The sequence below is a fragment of the Petaurus breviceps genome, unplaced genomic scaffold (genome assembly GCF_028583685.1).
Source record: "Petaurus breviceps papuanus isolate PSGF00001 unplaced genomic scaffold, PetGlider_PUasm1.0 37, whole genome shotgun sequence".
NCBI lineage: Eukaryota > Metazoa > Chordata > Mammalia > Diprotodontia > Petauridae > Petaurus > Petaurus breviceps.
Window position 1 is genome coordinate 66,258,059 of NW_027186296.1, and position 23,844 is coordinate 66,281,902.

Here is a 23,844-nt window from a genome sequence, read left to right on the forward strand (position 1 = left end):
TATTTAAATTTCTCTCTCTCCAATGGCTCCTACAGATCCCTCTGGCCTTTACAACCATAACAGAAATCCTTCCTTTGACCCTTCTCTCCCCCTTCCTATTTACTAGCAAATGTCTTAAAAAGTTGCCTCTATCAATCTTCATTCCAGAGGACTGGTGAGCAATCAATAACACAAGCAGTTATTAAACTCCTTATGTGCGAGGCACTGGGGATACAAATATAAAAAAGTGAGATGGTGTCTTCCCTCAAAACTCTACATTCTACTAAAGGAAAACAACATGTTAACAGGCAAATAAATGCAGGTTATAGACAAAATAAATACACAGAGATTTGGCAGAGAAAGGATAGTTCCAACAGCTGGAGGAACATTAAAAAGGCTTCTTGAAGGAAGTGGTATTTGAGCTGAACCTTGGTTTTCCTAGATGAGAGCTAGGGATTCTAAGCAGTAGAAACAATGCCTGGACTACAGTAAGCCCTTAGTAAGTTTGTTGACTGACTGGCTCCTTTCAGCACAGAAGTGGTAGACTCAGGGGTACAGAATGACACGTGTATTGTTAGACATTGTCAGTGTATACATTTGTTTTCTTTTTTGAGCAGATGTGGAAAATCCTACCCCCCCCCCATCACTTAACAGCATTTTATTTTTTCTAATTACATGTAAAGATAGTTTTCAATATTCACTTTTATAAGATTCTGAATTTGAAAGTTTTTTCTCCTCCCCCAAGACAGCATGCAATCTGATATAGACTATACATGTATAATCATATTAAACAAAGTTCCACATTAGTTATGAAAGTAGAATCAGAACAAAAGGGAAAAACCATGAGAAGGAAAAAACAAAAAAAAGCTAAAAACAGAATGCTTCGATCTGCATCAGACTCCATAGTTCTTCCTCTGGATGCAGACACATTTGCCATCATGGGTCTTTCAGAATTGTCTTAGATCATTGCATTGCTGAGAAGAGCTAACTAAGTCTATCAAAGTTGGTCATCGCACAATATTGCCATTCCTGTGTACAATTTTCTCTTGGTTCTGCTCAATTCATTCAGCATCAGTTCATGTAGGTCTTTCCAGGTTTTTCTGAAGTCTGCCTGCTCATCATTTCTTATAGGACAATAGTATTCTATTACATTCATATACCATGATTTGTCAGATCATTCCCCAACTGAAGGATATCCCCTCCATTTCCAATTCTTTGCCACCACAAAAGGAGCTGCTATAAATATTTTTGTTCATGTGGGTCCATTTCCTTTTTTAATGATCTCTTTGGGATAACAGTGGTAATGCTGGATCAAAGAGCATATACATTTTTTTCTTTAACTGTACTTTGTATCTGAATGGACAGTTCTTGTGTGTATGTGTGTAGTGTGTGTGTATTACTGGGTAATAACAATGTTTTTTAAAAAGCATCAGGAAATATTTTTAAAAGATGTCTATATTTGATACCTCTACTTCCTTACTACCTGCTCTCTCCAGCAACCTCTTAACCAGCAGCCATTTGTCATCATCACTCCACTGAAACTACCCTCTCCATGGTCAAAATGACCTCCTAGTCCCATAATTCAAATTTGCCCAATTTAAGAACAGATTGTGTTTTACAAGTTCACATGTAACTTAATAGTTTAGAAATTTGAATATATTTTCCCTTAAAAATCATGTTTAAAATGGTGGCTGGAACTCTTATTTCATACACACTGAACAATCATTTAATAACCGCATGGGAAATTCCAAGTTTCAGCTTGAGACATCAGATACACATCCTAAGTATTTGCAACAGCAGTAAGGATTCCCAAGCTAGGGAAGAGGGTTGAAGAGAGGAACAGAATATACTATGAAGTACCACTATGGCAATCATTCCAGAATGCTCTTAATTAGGGAACAAAAGGAAGCTGTTTTCATATAGAAAAGAAGCAGGGAGTATGGGTTATGACCTCCCCTGCCACTGATTCTTACATATGGGTATTTATCAAATGTAGTCTTCTACTAGGAGCTGGAATGTAATAAGATAATATTTCACATATCACTGTATTCTGGATCAGAGGTGTCAAACTTGCTGGTGGGGAGCCAAGCAGACCATCAGACTAAAATGTAATTGAGAAATGTTTAACAAAATAAATAATAATATAATATAAACATAGATGATGTTAATTTGTAGCTTTCTAAGCTAAGCCAAAATGTGTTCTAAAGGAATCTGTTTCTATTTGAGTTTGACACAACTGTTCTAGATAAATTGCCAGAAAGCTGGATTCCTGACAACTAGAGTAGCCTTAAGTATAATAAATTATTATATTGATGTTATCTACCTAAATAAAAAGCTAGAAACTATTTATAAAACTAAATAGTAAAGTATAGAGTACTAATTAACTCTTCTTATTAAATCAAGAGAGTTACAATATTATGGCATATAAACTTTTCAAAAAAGCCTGAGATGAAAGGTAACTATGGGTTCCTTTCTGTCACTCAGCACTGACTCAAGTGATCTATGACAACAAAATTAAAACATAAAGCATTTTACAAAAGAACATTTACAAGGGGCCTATTTTCCTGACTCCTTCATGGTTTTATTGGTCAAATGAGCTATTTATAATGGACTTATTAGCACAGTGCCTGGCACAAAGTAGGCACTTAACAAATGCTTGCTCCCTTCCTCTTTTTCCTTTTAAGAGTCCCAAGTAAGTGCCTTCTGAGAGAATAGTAAATGTTCTCTGCTTGAGGATGCATTAAATTTCAGTTCCTCTGGGAAGCTCAGCTATTCTGAGAAAAGGCTTAGACTAGGATACTCAAAGCAGAATCAGGAGTAAAGCTCACAGAACCAGTCAAACATAATCTCTAGTTTCCATATTTCAAAGGATGTCTAATTATGCATCTTTAATATGAAGTGAAAAAAGAAAAAAGAAACCAGAAATATTATATGATCCTCCCAGAGGCCCTTGAATACCTTCCTCCTCTATAATCTATCCAACCAAGAATTACTTCTTTTTATAGAGTATTTCATAGTTTTTTCTCTCTCTCTCTCTTCCTGCTGGTATTACTTGGAAAGGTAAGGATCATTCCCACCAGAGGGAGAAAGTCAAATCTCTAGCAATCTTGAATGTTTTATCTTTTTTTTTTGCTTTTTTTTTTTAGAAGGGCAATTGGGGTTAAGTGACTTGTCCAATGTCACACGGCAAGTAAGTGTTAAGTGTCTGAGGCTGCATTTGAACTCAGGTCCTCCTGACCCCAGGGTCAGTGTTCTACTGACTGTGCCACCTAGCCGCCCCATGTTTTATCTTTTTTGAGGGAATCTAAAACCTCGTGGAGGGTAGCTAGGTGGCACCGTAAATAGAGCGTTGGGTCTGGGGTCATGAAGATTCCTCTTCCTGAGTTCAAATCTGCCCTGAGACACTTACTGGCTGTTTGCTCCCAATGAAGTCACTAAACATTGTTTGCCCTAGTTTCCTCATTTGTAAAATGAGCTGGAGAAGGAAATGGAAAACCACTCCTATATCTTTGTCAAGAAAACACTAGATGGGGTCATGAAAAGTCAGCCATGAATGAAATGACTGAACAACAAAACCTAGCATTGTGTCTAGGGAGAGAGAAGAGTTACCTTAGTTATTTAAAGGACCATTCCTTTATGCCTTGAATTTTCAGTCAAGTGAAATAAAGCTTGTCCTACAGTCAATGTGTTGTTAGCCAGTGAAATAAAGCTTGTCCTACAGTCAATGTGTTGTTAGCCAGTGAAATAAAGCTTGTTCTATAGTCAATGTGTTGTTAGCCAGAGTGCTTGCAGGTCATTGAAGGCAAGATCTTTACCTTTTCCATAGAGACCTAGATAAGAGGCAAATTCTGATGTTCCCAAGGGAAATCCTGGATAGAAGTACAAGTCATAAAGATATTTTAGTGAGAAGCCCCAAAGACTGAAAATGGTTTGTATAAATGTTAAGTTTTAATTCTGGGCTATGATCCATATAATCAAGTGAATTAGTAGGAAAGACAAGGAAGAGTTGACTAGAGGTCAGAATAAGTAGAGAAATTTATGAAAGAAGGGGTATTTGAGTTGAACTTCAAAAAAAGAGGTAGTATTTGTTTAAGTGTAAATAAGAAGGGAGAGCAGTCTAGAGCTGCAAAGGCACAGATCAATTAATCAACATCAACAACAACAAAATAAATACAACAAAGCTGAGGAGTGGGAAGGGGGATGCCACAAGTAGTTAGGAGGGAAGGGTACCAAGAAAGACTGCTATAGAAGATAAAACTAGACTATTGGTGGAACTGTGAATTGATTCAACCATTCTGTAGTACAATTTGGAACAATGGCTATAAAACCATGCATATCCTTTGACTTAGCAATACAGCACTACTAGGTCTGTATCCCAAAAAAGGTGAAAAAACAAAAAGGAAAAGGACCTACATGTGCAAAAATATTTATAGCAGCTCTTTTGTGGGGAAATTGAGGGGAGGCTCATCAGTTGGGGAATGGCTGAACAAGCTGTGTTATGTGATTATGATGGAATACTATTTGTACTATAAGAAATGACGAGCAGGATGCTCTAAAAAAAACTGGAAAGACTTGCATGAGCTGATGTAAAGTGAAAAGTACTGTGTACAAAGTAACAGCAATAATGTAAGATAATCAGCTGTGAATGACTTCGTTACTCTCGGCAATACAATGATCCAAGATAACTCTGAAGGACTTACAAAAAAATGCTATCCATCCCCAGAGAAAAAATTGTTGGTGTCTGAATTCAGATTGAAGCATACTTTAGAAAGCGGTGGGGAGGGATGGAAGAGAGTCAGAGGTAGTGGTAGGGTGAGATTACACCCTGAACAAGGGTGATAGACAATGCAAAGGTATAGAGACAGGAAATGGAGTGCCATGTATTAAAAACATGAAGAGTTAGTTTGGCTGGAAATGATGTAGCATTTACATGGCACTCGTGGAGAATGAGGAAGAAACTATCCCAATTGGCACAAAGAGTTTGTGCTAGAGAATAATAAACGATAAAGTGAAATGGTTAAGTTGGGGCCAAGCTATGGAGGAGTCTTTTTTTAAAAATTAATTTATTTAATTTAAGTTTTCAACATTCACTTCCACAAGATTTTGAGTTTTAAATTTTCTCTGCCTCCTCCCCTCTCCCCTCCCCCAGACGGCATGCAATCTGATAAAGGCCCTACATATACATTCTTATTAAATATATTTACACATTAGTCATGTTGTAAAGAAGAATTAGAATGGGAGAAATCACAAAAAGAAAACAAAACAAAAAACAAAAAAAGAGAGAGAACAAATAGTATACTTTGATCTGCATTGAGACTTCATAATTCTTTCCCTGGATGTGGATAGCATTTTTCATTATAAGTCTTTTGGAGTTGTCTTAAATCCTTGCATTGCTGAGAAGAGCTAAGTCTATTAAAATTAGTTATCACACAATGTAGCTGTTATTGTGTACAATGTTCTCTGTTTCTGCTTATTTCACTCAGCATCAGTTTATATGTCTTTTCAGATTTTTCTGAAGTCCACCTGCTCATCATTTCTTACAGCACAACAGTATTCCATTACATTCATATACTATAACTTATTAGTCATTCCTCAAGTGATGGGCATCCCCTCAATATCCAATTCTTGGTCACCAAAAAAGAGCTGCTGTAAAAATGTTTGTCCATGTGGGTCCTTTTCCCATTTTTGTGATCTCTTTGGGATAGAGTCCTAGAAATGATATACTTTTTAAAAAGTAAAGAAGGATATACATATCTTTATAGCCCTTCGGGCACAGTTCCAAATTGCTCTCCAGAATGGTTGAACCAGTTCCCAACTCCACCAACAATGCATGAGTGTTCCAATTTTCCCACATCTTCTAAAGCATTTATCATTTTCCTGTTTTGTCATGTTAGCCAATCTGATTGGCATGATGTGGTACCTAAGAGTTGTTTTAATTTGTATTTCTCTCATCAACAGTGATTTAGAGCATTTTGTCATATGATTATAGATACCTTTAATTTCTTCATCTGAAAACTGCCTGTTCATATGCTTTGACCATTTATCAATTGGGGAATGACTTGTATTCTTATAAATTTGACTCAGTTTTCTATATGTTTTAGAAAGGAGGCCTTTATCAGAGACACTGGTCGTAAAAATTCTTTCTAAACATAAGCAGAGTTGAATCTTGATACAAGAGGTAACAGGAGTCCCTACAAGTCTTTAGCAGAGGAGTGATATACCACTAAAGAGAAAGTAGTCTGGCAACAATGTTTAATATAGTTTAAAGAGAATAGAGATGGAAAGATATTGTAGTAATCCACAAATAAAGTTATTAGCATCTAAATCACAGTTAATGTGATAGGAAAAGAACAAGTGAAAAAATGCATCAGTACAAGTTGATGAATTTGAACAAGAGAGACAAAGGGAGAATAAAAGCCAAAGATCATTCCAGGATTTCTGGGTATGAGGTAAAGACAGCATGGCACTGACAGTTACATGAACATTAGGAAGAGCAAGCATTTGGAAGACAGGAGTGAGGAAGTTTCATCAGCCATGCCAAACACTGATCCTACCATTTGTTCTTCAGGACAAGTTATTTTGTCTCTTTGATTTCCTGAGCTATAAAAAGGACTATAGACTAGTATTCTCATTTCACCTCTGAAGGCTTTAAAGGACAACTTTGGGGCGGCCAGGTGGCTCTGCGAGTAAGAGCACCGGCTCCAGTGTCGGGATGACCTGGGGATCGAATCCGGGCTCAGATACTCAGCACCCACCCAGAAATAACTGGCCATGTAACTTTGAGCAAGTTACTTAACCCCGATTGCTTTAAAAAAAAAAAAAAAGGACAACTTAAAATAGAAATGATTGTAAAACTATTCATGAATAGAATATGCTGTGGAAATATGAAATACTATGAAAATCCATAGGGCAGATAGGTGGCACAGTAGATAAAACACTGGCCCTGGAGTCAGGAGGCCCTGAGTTCAAATCTTGCCTCAGACACTTCCTAGCTAGTCAGTTAACCCTCTTTTCCTCAGTCCCTCATCTGTAAAATGAACTAGAGAAGGATATGGAAAACCATTCCAGTATCTTTGCCAAGAAAACCCCAAATAGGGTCACAGAATCAAACACTACTGAATAACAACAACAAATGAAGATCCATGATGAGAAGTGATGCTTCTTTAAAACTTAAAGCAAATAAAACTAGAGAAGGGTTATAACGGGAGTAAAGGAACCAGGTAACACAGGTAGGAGGGACAGCAAGAGGGCTTTTGATACACCAGCCCAAAAACTGAAATATTTAAATCCCCAAATATTTGGAACCAATGGAAATTTTGGAGGGCAATTGGGATTAAATGACTTGCCCAAGGTCACGTGGCTAGTTTTTGTGTTAAGTGTCTGAGGTCAGACTTGAACCCAGGTCCTCCTGACTCCAGGGCTGGTGCTCTTTTCCTACCATTTCCACTTTGTCTTTTACAGTCAGCTAACTGGGGATTGAATGTGCAAAGTCTCTTTGCCATTCAACAGAGATAAGGCCCCACCAAGTATTATGAGTACTTATCCTATCTAAGATGCAAATGAAGCATATCATCATTTGATCCCAGTTCTACCAGGTACATAAAAATACCCAGAGAAAGCTATGTGTTTTCAGGTTCATAAAAGTGTCTTACATAGTACTGTAAATTGATTAATCTTTTTAAATTGGTTCTATGAGCACTGTTATATATACTCCCCATTGCAAACAACCCAGGAAACTGTAATCAGGTAACCAAGGCTCTCCATATCCTATACTATAGGCAAATAAACAATTCATATACCAGTTTACTTTTTAAAAAGTAAATATTTTATTTTTTGTTATTCTGAACTTTACAAACTCTAATAAATATTAGAATATCACTATTCAAAACACTGAAGGAGTACTGTATAAAAATCATGAATCTCCCTTATATACAGCTTGTTTTTTTTGAGTATATATAATGCATTCAAGTTAGTTCCAAAGCTGTCCTGTTTGTCTGTGTTTCCCTCTAAACTTCCTTCTGCTCTGTCCTGTGTTCTCATTATTCTTTTGTTTCCCCTTACCTCACCATCATAACCCAGAGTTCAGCCCTTCAGCCTCAGGGCAGCAGGCAGAACTTAACGGTAACTCATTTGATCCTCAGAATAATTCTGTAATGTAGGTACTATAAATATTATCATCTCCATTTTACAATTCAAGAAACTAAAGCTTAGAGATGTTAATTGTCTTGCCCTTGACCATACTTTTAGTAAATGTCTGAGGTGGGATGCTAACCAAGGTGGAATGATAAAAGATTACAATCAAATAAAGCAATTTGGCATTTCATGAAATGAAACACTTGTTGGTAATAAGATCATGGCCATGTCTATCTCTATGTGTAGATGAAGTACAATAAGGGGAGTGGAAATTGAGAGAAATTGAGTAAACTGAGGAACTAGGAAAAAAAAGTCTCCTTGCAATGAAGGCAGGGGTTGAGGTGGAGAAAAAGACTGTAAGTCATTTCAATGCTTCGACAATCGGTGATTTCAATGATGTAGGTATTCTTCTCTACCAACTCAAATCATAATCCTCAGATGCCTTAGCTGATGGTTTTGGGGAGTTGCTGGGGCAATAATTCATCACTGTAGTCAACCTGGTGATGAGTTTTTCCTGTTTTACCTAGGATGTTTCTCAGATGACAAAGTCTATCACTAGATCTCTATCTTCCAGCTTGGCAGGACTTTTGACACCACAGCAGGCACAATTCAAGGTTAAAGCCTTGCCCCAAATGCTTTTCTCTCAATACATAGCTCTCCTAGAACTAATTTACTCATATAATTTCAAATATAACATTTATAAAAACATTCTCAAAAGTGTATTTGCTATCTTAACCTATTTCCTGAGTTCCCAACCAGCATCTCTAACTTTTTCAACTAGATGCCTCATCTCAAGTTGAACATGTCTAGAATCAAATACATCAAAAACTAAAACTAGGGGCAATTAGGTGGTGCAATGAATAGAGCTGGAGTGAGGTCCTAGAGTGAGGAGGACCTGAGTTCAAATCCAGCCTCAGACACTTGAAACACTTACTAGTTGTATGACCTTGAGCAAGTCACTTAACCCCAATTGCCTTGCCTTTCCCCCTCCAAAAAAAGACAACTAAAACTAAACTAAAAGTAATACAATCATAGCTAGAAGGAACCTTCATAGAATCAGAGAATCTGACAGAAGCAACCTCAGCAATTATTTAGTCTGATCCATACACAAATAACACATACCCAATAAATGGTTATCCAACCTCTGCTTGAAGACCTACAAGGAGAGGGTGAAGTCACTTTTGGTGGCTCTGTTAGGAAATTTTTCTTGATATTGAACCTAAATTTGCTTCTTCATAATTTGTTCTAAGTTCGGCCCTCTGGAGCTACACTGAATAAATCTGGCCCCTCCTTCACATGACAGTTCTTTAAATACCTGAAGACAGCTATCATGTTCCCCTTGAGTCTTCTCATTTTCAGACTAAACATTTCTGACTCCTTCAACTGACAACAGTGGAAGTCACGTAGTCTTTGCTTCACTTTACAGATGAGGAAACTAACACCAGAGATGAAGTAACTTGTCCAAATTTACACAGTTAGTAAGTGGTGGTGCAGAGTTCTCCTGTCATCTTTCCCCCAAAACCACCTTATCCTTTGGACATCTCCATTTTTAGCAATAGTGCAATTATTCTTCCAAGCACTTAACTCAAAATATTATAATTTTTCCCCCTTCCATCTTCTTATCCATACCCACTGTAATGGTAATAGGAATCTGAAGATCTTTCCAGCCCTTTTAAGATCTTTCCTGCCAGCATATTCAGAGTCACCTTCAGTGTTGTGAATATCGCCTTGGCGATACACCCACTCAGCACTCAAGTCCTTTCTAATTTTTTTCCTAATGTCTCTCCTAACCTCCCATTCCTTTTTATTCCCATTGTTAAAACACATTAGACCAGGCCTTTATCACTTCAAACTGGGACTACTTCAATAGTTCCCTAAGTTTTCTTGACTAGTCTCCTCTCTCTCTAATCCAAATGCAACAACAAATCTAATAAATGTAAGAACCAGCTATATATAGGGGTCACTATACCAGGAAATGGAGGAGATGCCAAGATGAATTTTAGACATGGTGGTTCTTGCTCCTGAAGGGCATAATCTGGTATGATAAGACACACAAAAAAATTACAATTAAAAATAGAACATAATAGAGTTAAAAAGTGCTGATGAAGGAAAGATCATTTCCAAGTGAAGGAATAAAGGAAGACTTCATGAAAGAGGTGGCATATGAGCTGGGTTTGAAGACTGAATAGAACTTAAAAAAATTGGGGGGTTTTTTGGAAGCAGTATAACCAATCAAGAGATGATGAGAAAATGTACAAAAGAGTGACAGCTAGAATTAAAAGGAACATATGGTATCACAGAGGCAGAAATGAATAAATGTGGATGGTCTTCGGAAAGGAAGAAGTCAAAGATGACACCAGGTTTTCAAGCATGGACGACTTAGGTGATTAGTGAACAGAAAAAAGGAGATCAAATGAATAACAAATTATGGGGGAAAGAAAGAGCATAAATTCAGTTTTGAATTTGAAATGACACTGAGACATCTAGGTAGAGACGTCCAGAAAACAACTAGCAACAAACGGCTAATGTTCAGGGATATAAATTCAGGAGTCTTCAGTACAGAGATGACAGGTGATGATATGGGCATATGTGATCATCTATACTTCTCTGAGTGTAGGGCCAGAATCAGAGTTGAGGGTTAAAGAGATAAAAATGGTTCAAATGGTTGCTGTGGAGAATGTGATAAGGAACCCAGGAAGAGGTGAATAAAAGGACCGAGAAACAGTAATGAGAGCCTATCTGAAGTTAAGCAGCATAAATTTGTAATGGATAGAATTAAACATTTGAAATTTTCTTTAGCAATACTGAGTAGCTTCAGGACATAGAAGGGAAATCAGGTGGTGGAAGTTACCCAGGGTTAAAGATTAACAACACAGGAATGGTAGAAGATAATTTCCCCAAAATACTGCTTCAAATTAGCAATTTTGGTCAAAAAGAACAGATAATGAAACAAACTTCTCCCTTCTTAATAGAGAAATAGAGAACTATGAAAAAGGAATAGCCTATGGGCTGTTAGTCATAAGTCATTTTTTTTGGTCAGTTCTGCTTAATCTATTTAATTGTAACTCACTGTTAGAAGGTGGGGGTGGGGGAAGAAGAGAATAAATGTGGCATAAAAAAATAAAAAGAATCAATAAAAAAATTTTAATGCTGTTGTACACATATCATTTCCCTATTCAAATATGTTCATTGGCTCTCTATTTGCTCTCATATACTCAAATGGATCTAATGTCTCATAGATGTGGATGTTTCCTCTAATAACCCAAAATGCAGTTCATTCACATCTGTCCTGGAAGATTCTTGTCAACATCTTTTCATAAATTTAACACTGTCCTCCCAACATGTTGGAGGACCTCCACCATTTCTCCTGATGTCTAGAGGATACCATTGGAGAACTCAGGCTGTCTCCCTATCATCCTTCACCCTCACTGTATAACCAGGCCACCTTTTCTTCCTATCATACATTGTCCTGATGACATCTTTGTTTCTGTTCTTCAAAATAACTGACTGGTTATCTGTTGCAAGCTGCTCACACCTACCATGCAATTATCCACTGCCTCTGTGAGCCATTCCTTACCAATCCTTTAGAGACTATGATGTTCCATGTCTCACAGTCCTACAATAGCATTGGTAGAATGTTAATTTTAAAAAGATGGGTCTTTCTTTGTTCCTGGAAGAAGCTTAGCATCATTAATGGAGTTTTGCAATTGAAGCCAATTGATTCTGCTCTCCTCCTCCCATTTAATTCTGGGCCCAACACTGTCCATTTGTACCATCTGTTCCAGACACACAATAGACAAACTGTACATTTTCCATCCAAATACATGTCATAATCTAGACAAAATATTCTTCATCTACTTGATGTTTCCTATGTTTCCTACATAAAGACTTATGAACTGCTTCCAGGAGGCTCTGCGGTGTTCTGGAGTCTGAAGTCACATCACATATACCACATATAGGGTATATACCTAACTGCTACAGTATAAAGAAAATCCAAATTCTTGGCACTTAAGGCCCTCCAGAAGTTGGTCCCAAACTATCTCGTTCTCATGTTGCATAAATTCAATTGGGCCACCTCATTGCTGCTAAGCAATCCTTTTATATGTCCCTAATTGATATACTATCCTACTCACCACAGTGGCTTTTCCAGACTTCAAACCTTCCATGGCTAACTCTTTCCCCACCCTCTCAGCTGAGAAGCTTGTCTCATATTTCACTGGAAAAAGTAAAGTCATTCACTGAGAGCTCCTTCTCCCCTCCTCGTGTCACATTATTTAAATGTCTTCCCTTATTCTCTCTTCTGTTACTCCTGTCTCACACAAGGAGGTGGCCCTTCTCCTTGCCAAGGCAAACCCCTCTACATGCACAAGTGATGCCATTTCATCCCATGTTCTCCAACAGATTCCCCTCCACCCCCTTATCCCCACTGTCTTACTCTTCTTCAAACTCTGTCTACTGGCTGCTTCCCTATTGACAAAAACACTCGTGTCTCTGCCATCCTCAAAAAACCCTCAATTGATCTGTCTGTTAGTTATCATGCTTTATTTCTGCTTCCTTTCAAAGCAGCCTGGAAAAGACTGTCTAGAGACGATGCTCCACTTCTACCCTATACAAATTTCCTAGAAACTGTTTTAAAAAATTAAGGAGAATTTTATGTGCCAGATTACTCTATAGACCTATTTTATCATTTGTATCTTCATTAGAAAATGTGTATACTGAAAATATCACCTAGAACTTTTGTTTAAAATCAGTCTTGGAAGATCCCAGCTCTTCACATACACTCTGGCAAAGAACCAAAATGGACACTAGATCAAATAATGATCAAGAGATCCAAAATGAAACAGAAGTAAACTTCTTCATACATCTCTGGACTAAAAATAAATAAACCAAGTGGTCTGAAGTCCGTGGGCTTTTGAAATGGGGTCCTAGCTAGCCTTAATAAAGGTAAACAAGCCAGAAACTTGCCAATGTTCTGACCAGCAAAACTCCAGGGGACCTTGAAGCCTTTAGTGCTGGAGGAGAGAACCTGCAATGTTTGGAAAGGGAAGTTGCTAGGGTGAGGGGTAATGAAAACCCACAGTGCTTTGTGGAAAAAAGACCAGACGTCTGTACTACTCTGATTTGATTTACTCCTAAGGACCCTACAGACCACAGAGCTCTCAGCCTGGATGATCCAGGTGGTCTTGCCAGTACTATGCGTGTAGACATATAAGAGGAAGTGGAAGTCAGTGACAGGAGATAAAAAAATTGAGGGCCAGAATCAAATGAGACTTAATTAAGAGTGCGGGAATAAAAGAGGAAGAAGTCTTACTCTGGCACCAAATCATAAATAAGGAACTGAGGCAGGAAAGAGGACTAAAAAGAAGATACTGAACATTATAAAGAAATATTATGGGTCAAAATATACTTAAGATTTAAACCCAGAGGAAGTGAATAATTCCACAATAACTATAAGCAAAGCCTCACAGAAAAAAAAACAGCTTGCCCACAATGACAATGAAAGTACATGGAAGAAATTAAGCAAGAGAAAAAAGATGAAATTATAAGTGAATTAAGAGTTCTAGTAGAAAGAATCATAAGGAGAAAAAAAATTACTTCAATATAAGGTGGAAAATCCCACCTAAATAACAGACTGAAATTTGAATGGAGCAAAGAGGACTCAATGACTACATGAAACAAAAAGAAATAATCAAACAAAATCAAAATATTTAAAATAGCAACCTTTACCATAAGATCAGGAGTAAAACAAGAATGTCTGGTACCACTACTATTATCTGACAGAGTGCTAAAATGGTAGTTATAACAATAAAAAATGAAATTGAGGAAATAAGCACAGGTAAAGAAAAAACAAAATTATTAGCTTTTGCAGATGATATGATAGTTTATATAGAGAACCCTAGGGAGATAACTAAAAATTAACTGAAACATAACATTAGCAAAGTAGCAGAATATAAAATAAATCCCTTCAAATCAGCAACCTTTCTATATATTATTAATAAAACCTGGCAGAAAAAGATAGGAAGAGAAATTCCATTCTAAATAACTAGAAAATCTATAAATATTTAGGGGTTCACCTATCAAGATACACATAGGAACTGTATAAATACAACTACAGAACCCTTTTTTTTACAGAAATAAAGACAAACCTAAATAAATGGAAAGTTACTAATATGGAAAGGCCATATCAATATAATAAAATTGACAATGCTTTCTAAACTAATTTACTTATTCAAAGTCATAACAATCATCAACTACCAAAGGATTACCTTACAGAGAAGAAAAATAACAACAAAATTCATTTGGAGGAACAAAACGTCAAAATTCTTGAGGAAAATAATGGTGCCCTTTGGTACAGGGACTTAGAGGAAATTTTCTTGGACTTCACATGGATCACTTAAGATACCAAGGTTAGGGTTAGGGTTTTGAAGAAATTTTGTTCGTCCTATGTAGAACGAAACACCTAGAAACTTTGTCTTGACCTCAGTCAGACAAACTTATGGGATGAATCATAGAAGAGTTTTACCTAGAACAGTCTGATTCCTCACCTAATTGTGCAGAGATGATTTCTAGCCAATCCCAGGTCCCTAATTTTGTGGGGAAGAGGCCTCTTGGACCCAGTTTTGGTTTTGTTGTAGCACTAGGTAACTGACCTAGCTCAGAGTATAAAGGCCTCCCCATAGGAGAGAAAGGGTAAGGACCCCGATCCCACAGGAGCCCATGAACCAGTGTTGCTACATAAGCACCAAGTCAAATTCGTTCATTTTCTCACCAGAAGGGTAAAGGGCTGACTTCTAGTGAACCCAGTCCCTGTGGGAAGAGGCCCATACTCTCAGATAACACTGTAAAGAGACAGGCTTTCCTCTGGGAAAGTTGACTTGATTTTCTTTCCCTTTTCTTTATTATTTTTGGGTTGGGTAAGGATCTTTAGAAAGTACCAAGATAAGAATAAACCTATTATAACTTTAAATTGTTTTATAATGTATTTGGAAGTGTGGAAGAATGTTAATTATCAGCTTTGATTATGAACTGTGCTATACAGATTTTTCCAGAGGCACTGGGAAAGGCATTCAAAAAGGAAATGAAGAACATCCCAAAGCACTAAAAAAGATTTGCCAAACACACTCCAGTAGATTTTCTGAGAACAGTAAATATAAAAACTGGGGAAAGACTGTAAGGGTGGAACTGACTGTATCCACCCCACTTAAAGTGATAAAATGCCTTAATACTTTAATAAGGAGAAAACAAGTCTCAATTAATCAGTCTCAGGCATAAGCTTTCATTTCAATCAAACACAAGACTTGAAATTAAGTAGAAAACTCTTGGAAATGGAAATGACAATGATGTGGCACATCAATCATGTTTGCATTGGCTAAGGAAACTTGGTTACATGCTAATTTAAGGTCATTTATAAAATATCTAGCTAGGTTAGAACCAGGGTTATTACATAGATTGAAGGAATACAGCATTCCAGTAAAAATCCTGAGAAGGAACCACTTGAGGAAGTAGGGTAGAGAGAGGAGAAGAGGCCCCTAAAGGGCTAACTTTAGTCTGACAAACCTGGGAATGGAACCATTATCTGGTGTTTCTAAATTTAAAGCAATAAAATACTTAAATCAAGAATGATGGTGACATTTCTAGAGTCTTATTTTTTCCTTTATTTTCTTCTGTATTTGAAGACATTAAGTCTGTCTCAGAAACAGAGAGATAAAGGCAAAGATGAGTTTGAAGCCCTACCTAACAAAAAAATATCTTAGGCAAGATACCTTTTTGATACTCAAAAAAGGCTGTGGTTTCTGATTTATTTTCTGCATTATTTGTTGCCGAACAATATCAGGGGTGACAATCCTTTCTAATGACAGGTAAGTAAAATATAGCAAACCATCTAATAAGTTATAAAAAGAAGTTGTGACATCAGCAATATCCTTAACGGAACCTACATGAAGATAAGCACTGGAAGGAAGAGCTACAGCTCTTTTGAAGCTGTTCTCTTCAAGAACAAATCTTATGATATGCCAATGTATTTGAATTGCTTTATTACTTTATGAGAATTATTACAAATTTTCAAAAAATTACATTAGAATGATGTCAGTAATCACAGAGGAAAGGAACCATTAAGTTCTATGACATTTTAAAAACCATTTATTCTTTTTTTTTTTTTAATTAAGCAATTGGGGTTAAGTAACTTGCTCAAGGTTACACAGCCAGTCATTTCTGGGTGTGGTGCTAAGTATCTGAGCCCGGATTTGATCCCAGGTCATCCCGACACTGGGGCCGGTGCTCTTACTCGCTGAGCCACCTGGCCGCCCCAAAACCATTTATTCTTGACATTGTCTCTTCAGAAATGTGACAGGAAAGCAGATTTTCACTTTAGATCTCCTTGCTAAATAGAAGAACAGGAGCTTTAACAACTAGCTTACTGAGCATACAATACAAAAGACTGCAAATAGTACACTAATAGCCCTTTGAGACTTTTAGGATCTTTTCCCATGAAGAAAGGGGAGAGTGGCTGCTCAAAAGCTTCCCTAAAGGCTCTGAAAGCTGGTATAATAACTGTCCAAGGGCCCAAAGTAAAGCAGAGAAGGAGAAAGCAGAAAGCCAGGATTTTTCTGCACATGTTCTAGGTTCTCTTCTACAACTACAGGAATCATATATTTCATAGGGTCCAACAACAAAGCAATGTAAGAATACCTAGTTTCATTACACAGTTCTTCACCGGGGGCAATAATGCTGAGACAAAGGAACTTTTTCAGAATCAAAAGAAAATTTCTCCAAAAATATCAATTATTTCCCTGGGAACATTTAATCTCATCACAAGAAAAGTCTTTTAGTGGACTCTAACTTATCTCAAAGAAAAAACTCTCTAGTAGTCTTGTGTAAGAAAACCTCCAAAAGAGTGAGCTCATACTTGAGATAACAACATGTACAGGTATTTGTACTGGTACTATAATATAGGCTCAAGGTTTCATACTGTCTTCCAAGTTCCACCTTTAAACATATCATTATATCAGGTAGCCTGCCTTCACAACAGTGAAGGGAGAGATAGACTATAACCCAAAGTTGTAGTTGTAAGATGAATATAAGAACAAATTCTCTGGCCCACCCCTACCTTCTTCTCATTCCAAACCTTATCAGTCTACTTCATTATTGAATACGGCACAACCTTGAATTATGTCACTGTCATCTTAGTAACTAAACTCTCCATGACAAATTCATACTTTGAAAACTACAGCAAAAGTCCCTGTGGTAATACTAAGCTTCAATTTGCCTCTGGCCAAAGCAAAGAATAACATTTTATAATCTGCCTAAATCTCACCCTGGTATCCAATTACTCTGAGTTCACTGAATGTCCAATTCTCTCTGCACGGATGAGTAGAGGCTACACAGAGTTTAAAAATAAAACACCAACTAAATATATTAAAGACAGCTCTGGGAACATTCCTAAAGTAGGAGATGGACAAAAGAAGAATGAGTAGAGAGGGGTAGAAATAGCCTGGAACTCCTAACTTACTGAGAACCTAGTTCTGGGACAGGATGTACCTTATCCATGTGGAAGATCAAGTCCAGCTCACAGACATTTTCAAAACACTTGTCCAGTGTCTCCACAAAAACCTAGAAAAAGAAGAGAAATAGATTTAGATCAAATTGGAAGAGATTCATGCATTGTTCAATGTAAACTTGTTGGGCAACTGGAACTTAAGCTTACCCCTTCCTCTCAAAGGAATTCGAACAAATGATCTTATGCATTAGGGCTTTAATACAGGTATTAACTGATCATCTAACCCAGTACAGGGAATGCAAAAAGCTTCTGGTGGGAAAAATCTTTTATTTTAATATGGCCCCATCATTTACAATCACAAGTAGCAAGCATACTTTCTCCTTTCACAGGGTGCCCAAAAGTTTTTAAATAACAAGGGATTTCCTCTTTACTTGATCACCAGTTCCTTAATCTAAGCTTTTGTTTGCTTGCATCCCAAATTTTACCCAGAGGGTTGTTCAGAAGGACTTGACTTATAGCACCACCTGCTGGTCATCTGACAATTCTGTCTCAGGTATCAAAGACTGACCAGACCAGTAAGGCAAATGATCTGTGGAGTGCTCCACAAAGTGCCCAGGAGACCAAAGGGACAAAGGAGATGAGCAATAATAGTATGGGGCAGGCAACTTACAAGATTAATCGCTACTGGCCAAAGCTTGGAGCCATTTTACTATCACTTTACCCTAGGATCTCAGAATCTAGAGCTAGGAGGGAACTCAGAGGTCCATCTAGTCCATTAACCATTGGTTTACCAATAAGAAAATTAAGGTCATGGGGCGGTTAGGTGGTGCAGTGAATAGAGCACTGGCCCTGGAATCAGGAGAACCTGAGTTCAAATCCGGCCTCAACACTTAACACTTACTAGCTGTGCGACCTTGGGCAAGTCACTTAACCCCAACTGCCTTCCCTCCTCCAAAAAGAAAAATTTTTTTAAAAAAAAAAGAAAGAAAATTAAGGTCCCAGGAATTTAAGTACATATTCTGCCTTTAAACAATTCCACCAGACATACCTGAATGAGGTCCAAGATCCCCAGTTCACTTTCTGAAGAATCCACGCAAAACACAAAATATAAAGTGGCATAGTGCCGGTAAATCAACTTGTAGTCAGAGCCGCCAATCAAACTGCAGGAACAAAAGACCACCCCAAGAGATAGCTGAAATACTGTGCTAGAGTAAATATGATTTCCACTATACCAACACAGCCTAAAAATGCACAGCACAATTCACCAGACCCACATTCAAATCAGGCAAGTGACATGTAGCCCATCCTCACAGTAAGAAAAAAAGGGGGCCACAAAAGAAAACTGAATTTACAAGCACAGGCAAGCCCTAGAAAAAGTAAAGGGCCTCTTCATGAACATCTCTGTCAAGGCTAAAGCCAAGGTGTGTCCTGGATCCTACCTGACACTTAAAGAGCACCAGGCTGAAGTCATAGGACCCATCAGCTGACCAGACCTTGAAATAAGTGGAGAAAAAACTGCTGGCTTACCTCCCCCCCTCTAGGAAGTTACAGATGTTGTCATCCCGCTTGAGGACAAGGTGGAAAGTCTCCCGGACAATCTGCTGTTGAATCTCTTCTGGCTACAGGAAAAAAGAAGAGGCAGACAAATCAGTGGATTTGTTTGAGACCCAAAGGGGCCATGGTTATGAGTAGAGGGAAGCACTACCAAAATCTGTAAAGCACACCACTCTGCTATTCCATAACACAGAAAATAGGAAGTTTCCACTCTTCACCATATACCTTCTTCCCTACCATGTTCTTTCCCCCTCCTCTTTAATATTATCAGGGACTCACATGACTTGCCTTAGATCAGCAGTTCTCGAACTTCTTTGTATCAGGACAGGACCCATTTACATTCTTAAAAATTGAGGATCCCAGAGAACTTTTGTTTATGTGGGTTATATCTGTTGGTATTTAACCTTTTAGAAATTATAGCTAATAAATTTTAAAATATTTAGTTACTACTTCACTTAAAATAATAAGTCCATTACATATTAACATAAATTTAGAAAGAATAATTATATTTTTCTAAACAAAAAAAATTTAGTGAGAAGAGCAGAATTATTTTACAAATTTTTTTAAGCAATTGGGGGGTTAAGTAACTTGCTCAAGGTTACACGGCCAGTTATTTTGTGTGGGTGCCAAGTATCTGAGGCTGGAACTGATCCCAGGTCTCCCGACGCCAGGGCTGGCGCTCTTACTCACTGCGCCACCTGGCCGCCCCGATTTTACAAATTTTTGCAAGTCTTTTTAATGTCTAACTTAACAGAAGATAGTTGGATTCTTTTTTTTTTTCTAAAGCAATTGGGGTTAAGTAACTTGCTCAAGGTTACACGGCCAGTTATTTCTGGGTGTGGTGCTAAGTATCTGAGCCCGGATTCAATCCCCAGGTCATTCCAACACTGGGGCTAGTGCTGTTACTCACTGCGCCATCTGGCCACCCCTAAGCAATTGGGGTTAAATAACTTGCTCAAGGTTACATGGCCAGGTGTTTCTGGGTGGATGCTAAGTGTCTGAGCCCAGATTCGATTCCCCAGGTCATCCCGACACTGGGGCCAGTGCTCTTACTTGCTGTGCTACCTGGCCGCCCCGATAGTTGGATTCTTATATAAATGTTCTGTGAGATGCTGTTTTGGTCGATGTGTATAAAGAAAATCTGACCTCATACAGATAAGTAGTTGCAAGAGGGAGGAGTACTTTAATGGGCAAATAATTATTGGTAATGTTATTATGAAAATAGTTTTTACCTCGAAGGCCCACTTAAAGGATTTGGGGGACCTCTAAGAGATTCACAATTACTTTGAGAGCTGCTACCCTAAAACGTCAAGTAGTTGGTCAATTACCATCAAATGTTGTCCGTCTCCATTTCGCATCACCATGATGTAAATGTTAAAGTAAATGGTTCTATGAACACAATGAGACACAGGTCTTGCAACACAATTACTTCCAACTCTATCTCTTGATTAATCTTTTCTGAGACCTTGAACAGTACCCTCCCATATAGTTACAATGATACTTCATTGTCCTGGTAACATAACAGCAGGAGGATAATCTCAAAGTCATGCCATTAATACAAAGAGAAAGTTGAGGACATAACATTCTATACTGGGGATCCAGGAAAAACTTCTTTAAATATGGCCATCTCTTCTGGTTGAAAGTAACTTATTAGATCATGTCATTCTTCCCTTAATCGAAACTTGCAATTACTGGGTAGGATAAACAAGGACATTTGCCAATATTCCAATATTGTAATTCTGAGGATGTTTAAATATACTTTGACCTCCCCAAAATAAATTCCCTTGTCTTAAGACTATTTTCCTACAATGCTTATATGCAACAACCTTATGGCAAGTATAGAATCAGAGACCTAATTTCCCAAATACTTCTTTAGAAGAACTGTCTGCTGCACAAAAATATACTTGCTCTTCTCAACCTGTCCCCATCTTCTATCTATTGCCCAAAATACAAATCACTATTCAGAAAAATCCAATTAGCCATTTCAGTGTTAGGAACCAAATGTCCCCTCCAACCTCACTCTGTCTCTCTGCCCTAACCATCACATGTGTAATTTTGTCACATGGGTAAGGTTAAGCTTTGCTGTCTTTCAGAACAATGTGTACTCCTAGATAAGCTACATTGATTTCAAGTTCTGATTTAACCTTTTAAGACTTTTCTGTAGAGAAAAATCTATGTGTTTGAACTCTCGGTAACAATCCCTTCTGTACAACTGAAGTCTTTTGGTTCTCTACCATTCTTCCTAGCTGAATAGTGGCAGCAATGAATGAGACCTTGAGGCCTAATGAGCAAACCTCAAGGTGGCATTCACTCCAGTATGAGCTTAGTGGGTAGACAGTTTAACCTCAATCTGAAGAGTTATCACCATGGGAACTAACCAAAGTGCCAGAAGATTCAATTTTTTTGTTTTTTCCAGGAACTCTGATCTGTTCTGAATTTGCCTTTAAGATATACCTACCTAGGTGGTGTATTTTTTTCTATATAACAGTGGACATTTATGTAACATCTTAAAAGAATTTAACTGTGTAATATAGGCATATCAAATATTATTATCCTCATTTTGCATATGGGGAAACTAAGGCTCACAGAGGTTAAGAGAATTGTCTAAGTTCACATAACTAGGAAGTGTCAGACTTGGGATCTGATCCTAGACTCTCCCTAACTCCAAGTATACCTAGCTGCTCTTAGATGGTTTTGGTTAGAAAAGCAGAATAATGGGGCAGCTAGGTGGCGCAGTGAGTAGAGCACCTCCCTGGAGTCAGGAGCACCTGAGTTTGGATCCGGCCCCAGACACTTGACACACACACAAAAACTAGCCGTGTGACCTTGGGCAAGTCACTTAACCCCAATTGCCCTACCCTCCCCCCTCCAAAAAAAAGCCAAAAAAAAAAAAAAAAAAAGAAAAGCAGAGTGAATAACCTACACTTTCAAAGCAGAAGGATCCACATTGCAGCCCAGTGGTATTGCTTTCTGGGGATCTTTACTAATACCAGAAGGGTACTCCCCTTTACTTATCATCTCCTTTCCATTAATTCTGAATGGTTTTTATTCTGTACTAGCATACAGAGATAATAAGGGACCTAAGTCAATGATGATGAGTAGATGAGGAATATGAGAAAAATTTTAAAAATGGAAGAAAATAATACAATTTTAACTTAAACCTTGTCTGGCAAAAGCTCAAATGGATCAGTGATCTCGTAGATTAGATGTTTCTCTAAAGCTGCGTATTGTGAACCATCTATATCTGTCAATTCTAAGCAATTCTTTTCAATAGCCTCCCATAATTTGCAACACAAGGTCCACTCAAAATGTTAGAGGCCTTTCTGACTTTCTGCTACCTCAAAAATCTAGGGCAGCACCCAGTCTGACAATCTATTGCCATTCCTTGACTAAACCATGACTGGTACATCTTCCCGTTATCTTTAACCTCAATAACTTTTTACTCCGGGTTTTTTTTTTTTTTGAAGTTATTCATTGCTTATACTTGCAGCCTGCTCATACACACCATATACCTCACAGATTATCTCTGCCTTCAGAAAACTGAAAAGTCATTCTAATGACTTGAAGCTTCTCCCAAAAATAAAAGCACATCTTTTAAATACCAATATTCTACCAGTGTTCCTGTATGGAGTTAAGGAATTAAAAATAATTATCAGAGGTCAGTGGAGAGACACATGCTGGTTTTGAGCCCATAGGCAACAGATATAATTTACATATTTCCACAAAGGCTACACACACAGTTATCTTTCTATTTCTTTGTGAACCAACAATGAAGTGATGTTACTGAGGTAAAACAGCTTTTCATCCGGCACACAACCCATCCCAGAAATTAGCTGGATTTGCGAGGTACTCTAAGGGTGTGGGGTCAAAACTCCGGCTCTTCTACATCCCAGGACAAATACCTGACTCTAGCTTGGCAGCAGAATAGGAAATCTAATTGCTATAAATCTCTCACCTACCATGTATCACTTCACATTTAGATGCCAATCTATTTCAAGATAAATCCTGTGTGGTTTAGTCTAGTCTTGGGAGATCCCAAGAAAACCAATTCACTTCTAAAGTTTCTAAGGTAGATTTGAGAGAGCAATATTAAGACATTCTAATGTCTAATGTCATCAAATGACCCAAATTTCTGAGGACTAACTTTGTCTTCCTAGGATCAGGAGTGGTATAAAGAAAATCAGGATAGCTCATGACTGTTAACAGTAAAAGCAGACTCTTTTTCCCATCTCTCTCACAAATGGGTATATCCAAAACCATGTCCTTAGGGTTCTGCCAAAATGAGACTAGCCTCAGGATTGTGTCTACTTATCTAGTATAGTAGTATTAAACCTATTAATTAGTTCCTTAGTATTCTGGATTATCCAAACAGACCATTTATACCAGTGAAGATCCCTTTTATGACACTGCTACTGCAGGGATTAGAATTGTCCAAACTATAATAAAAGAGACTGAGGTAGAGCTCTGAGCCCATGGCACTTTATTAAAGGGTCCAGGATCCTCTCTAATGAAGTGGACCTCAGATCCTCCTCACGATCTGAGATACCCCTTCTTCCAGGACCTTGTTTTTATGGGGTTTCCAGATATGCAAAAGAAGCTTGGTGAAATACAGAATCTCATTGGTTGATAGACCTTGCTCTTAAGGGCCTGTAATGGGAATGTAAATTTTAAAGATCTTCCCT

At 37.8% G+C, this 23,844-nt stretch overlaps 1 protein-coding gene across 2 annotated transcripts in view; it reads right to left on the reverse strand.

The window, feature by feature from the left end:
* AP3S2 (adaptor related protein complex 3 subunit sigma 2) overlaps positions 1–23,844 on the reverse strand; it is a 52,969-nt gene that overhangs the window by 22,388 nt on the left and 6,737 nt on the right. For both annotated transcript variants that reach the window (XM_069098615.1, XM_069098616.1), the window contains exons 2-4: positions 19,136–19,227; positions 18,657–18,768; positions 17,650–17,721 (exon numbers count right to left, since the gene is read on the reverse strand). In XM_069098615.1, coding sequence (XP_068954716.1) covers positions 17,650–17,721; positions 18,657–18,768; positions 19,136–19,227 — 276 coding nt within the window. The remainder of the gene's footprint in view (positions 1–17,649; positions 17,722–18,656; positions 18,769–19,135; positions 19,228–23,844) is intronic.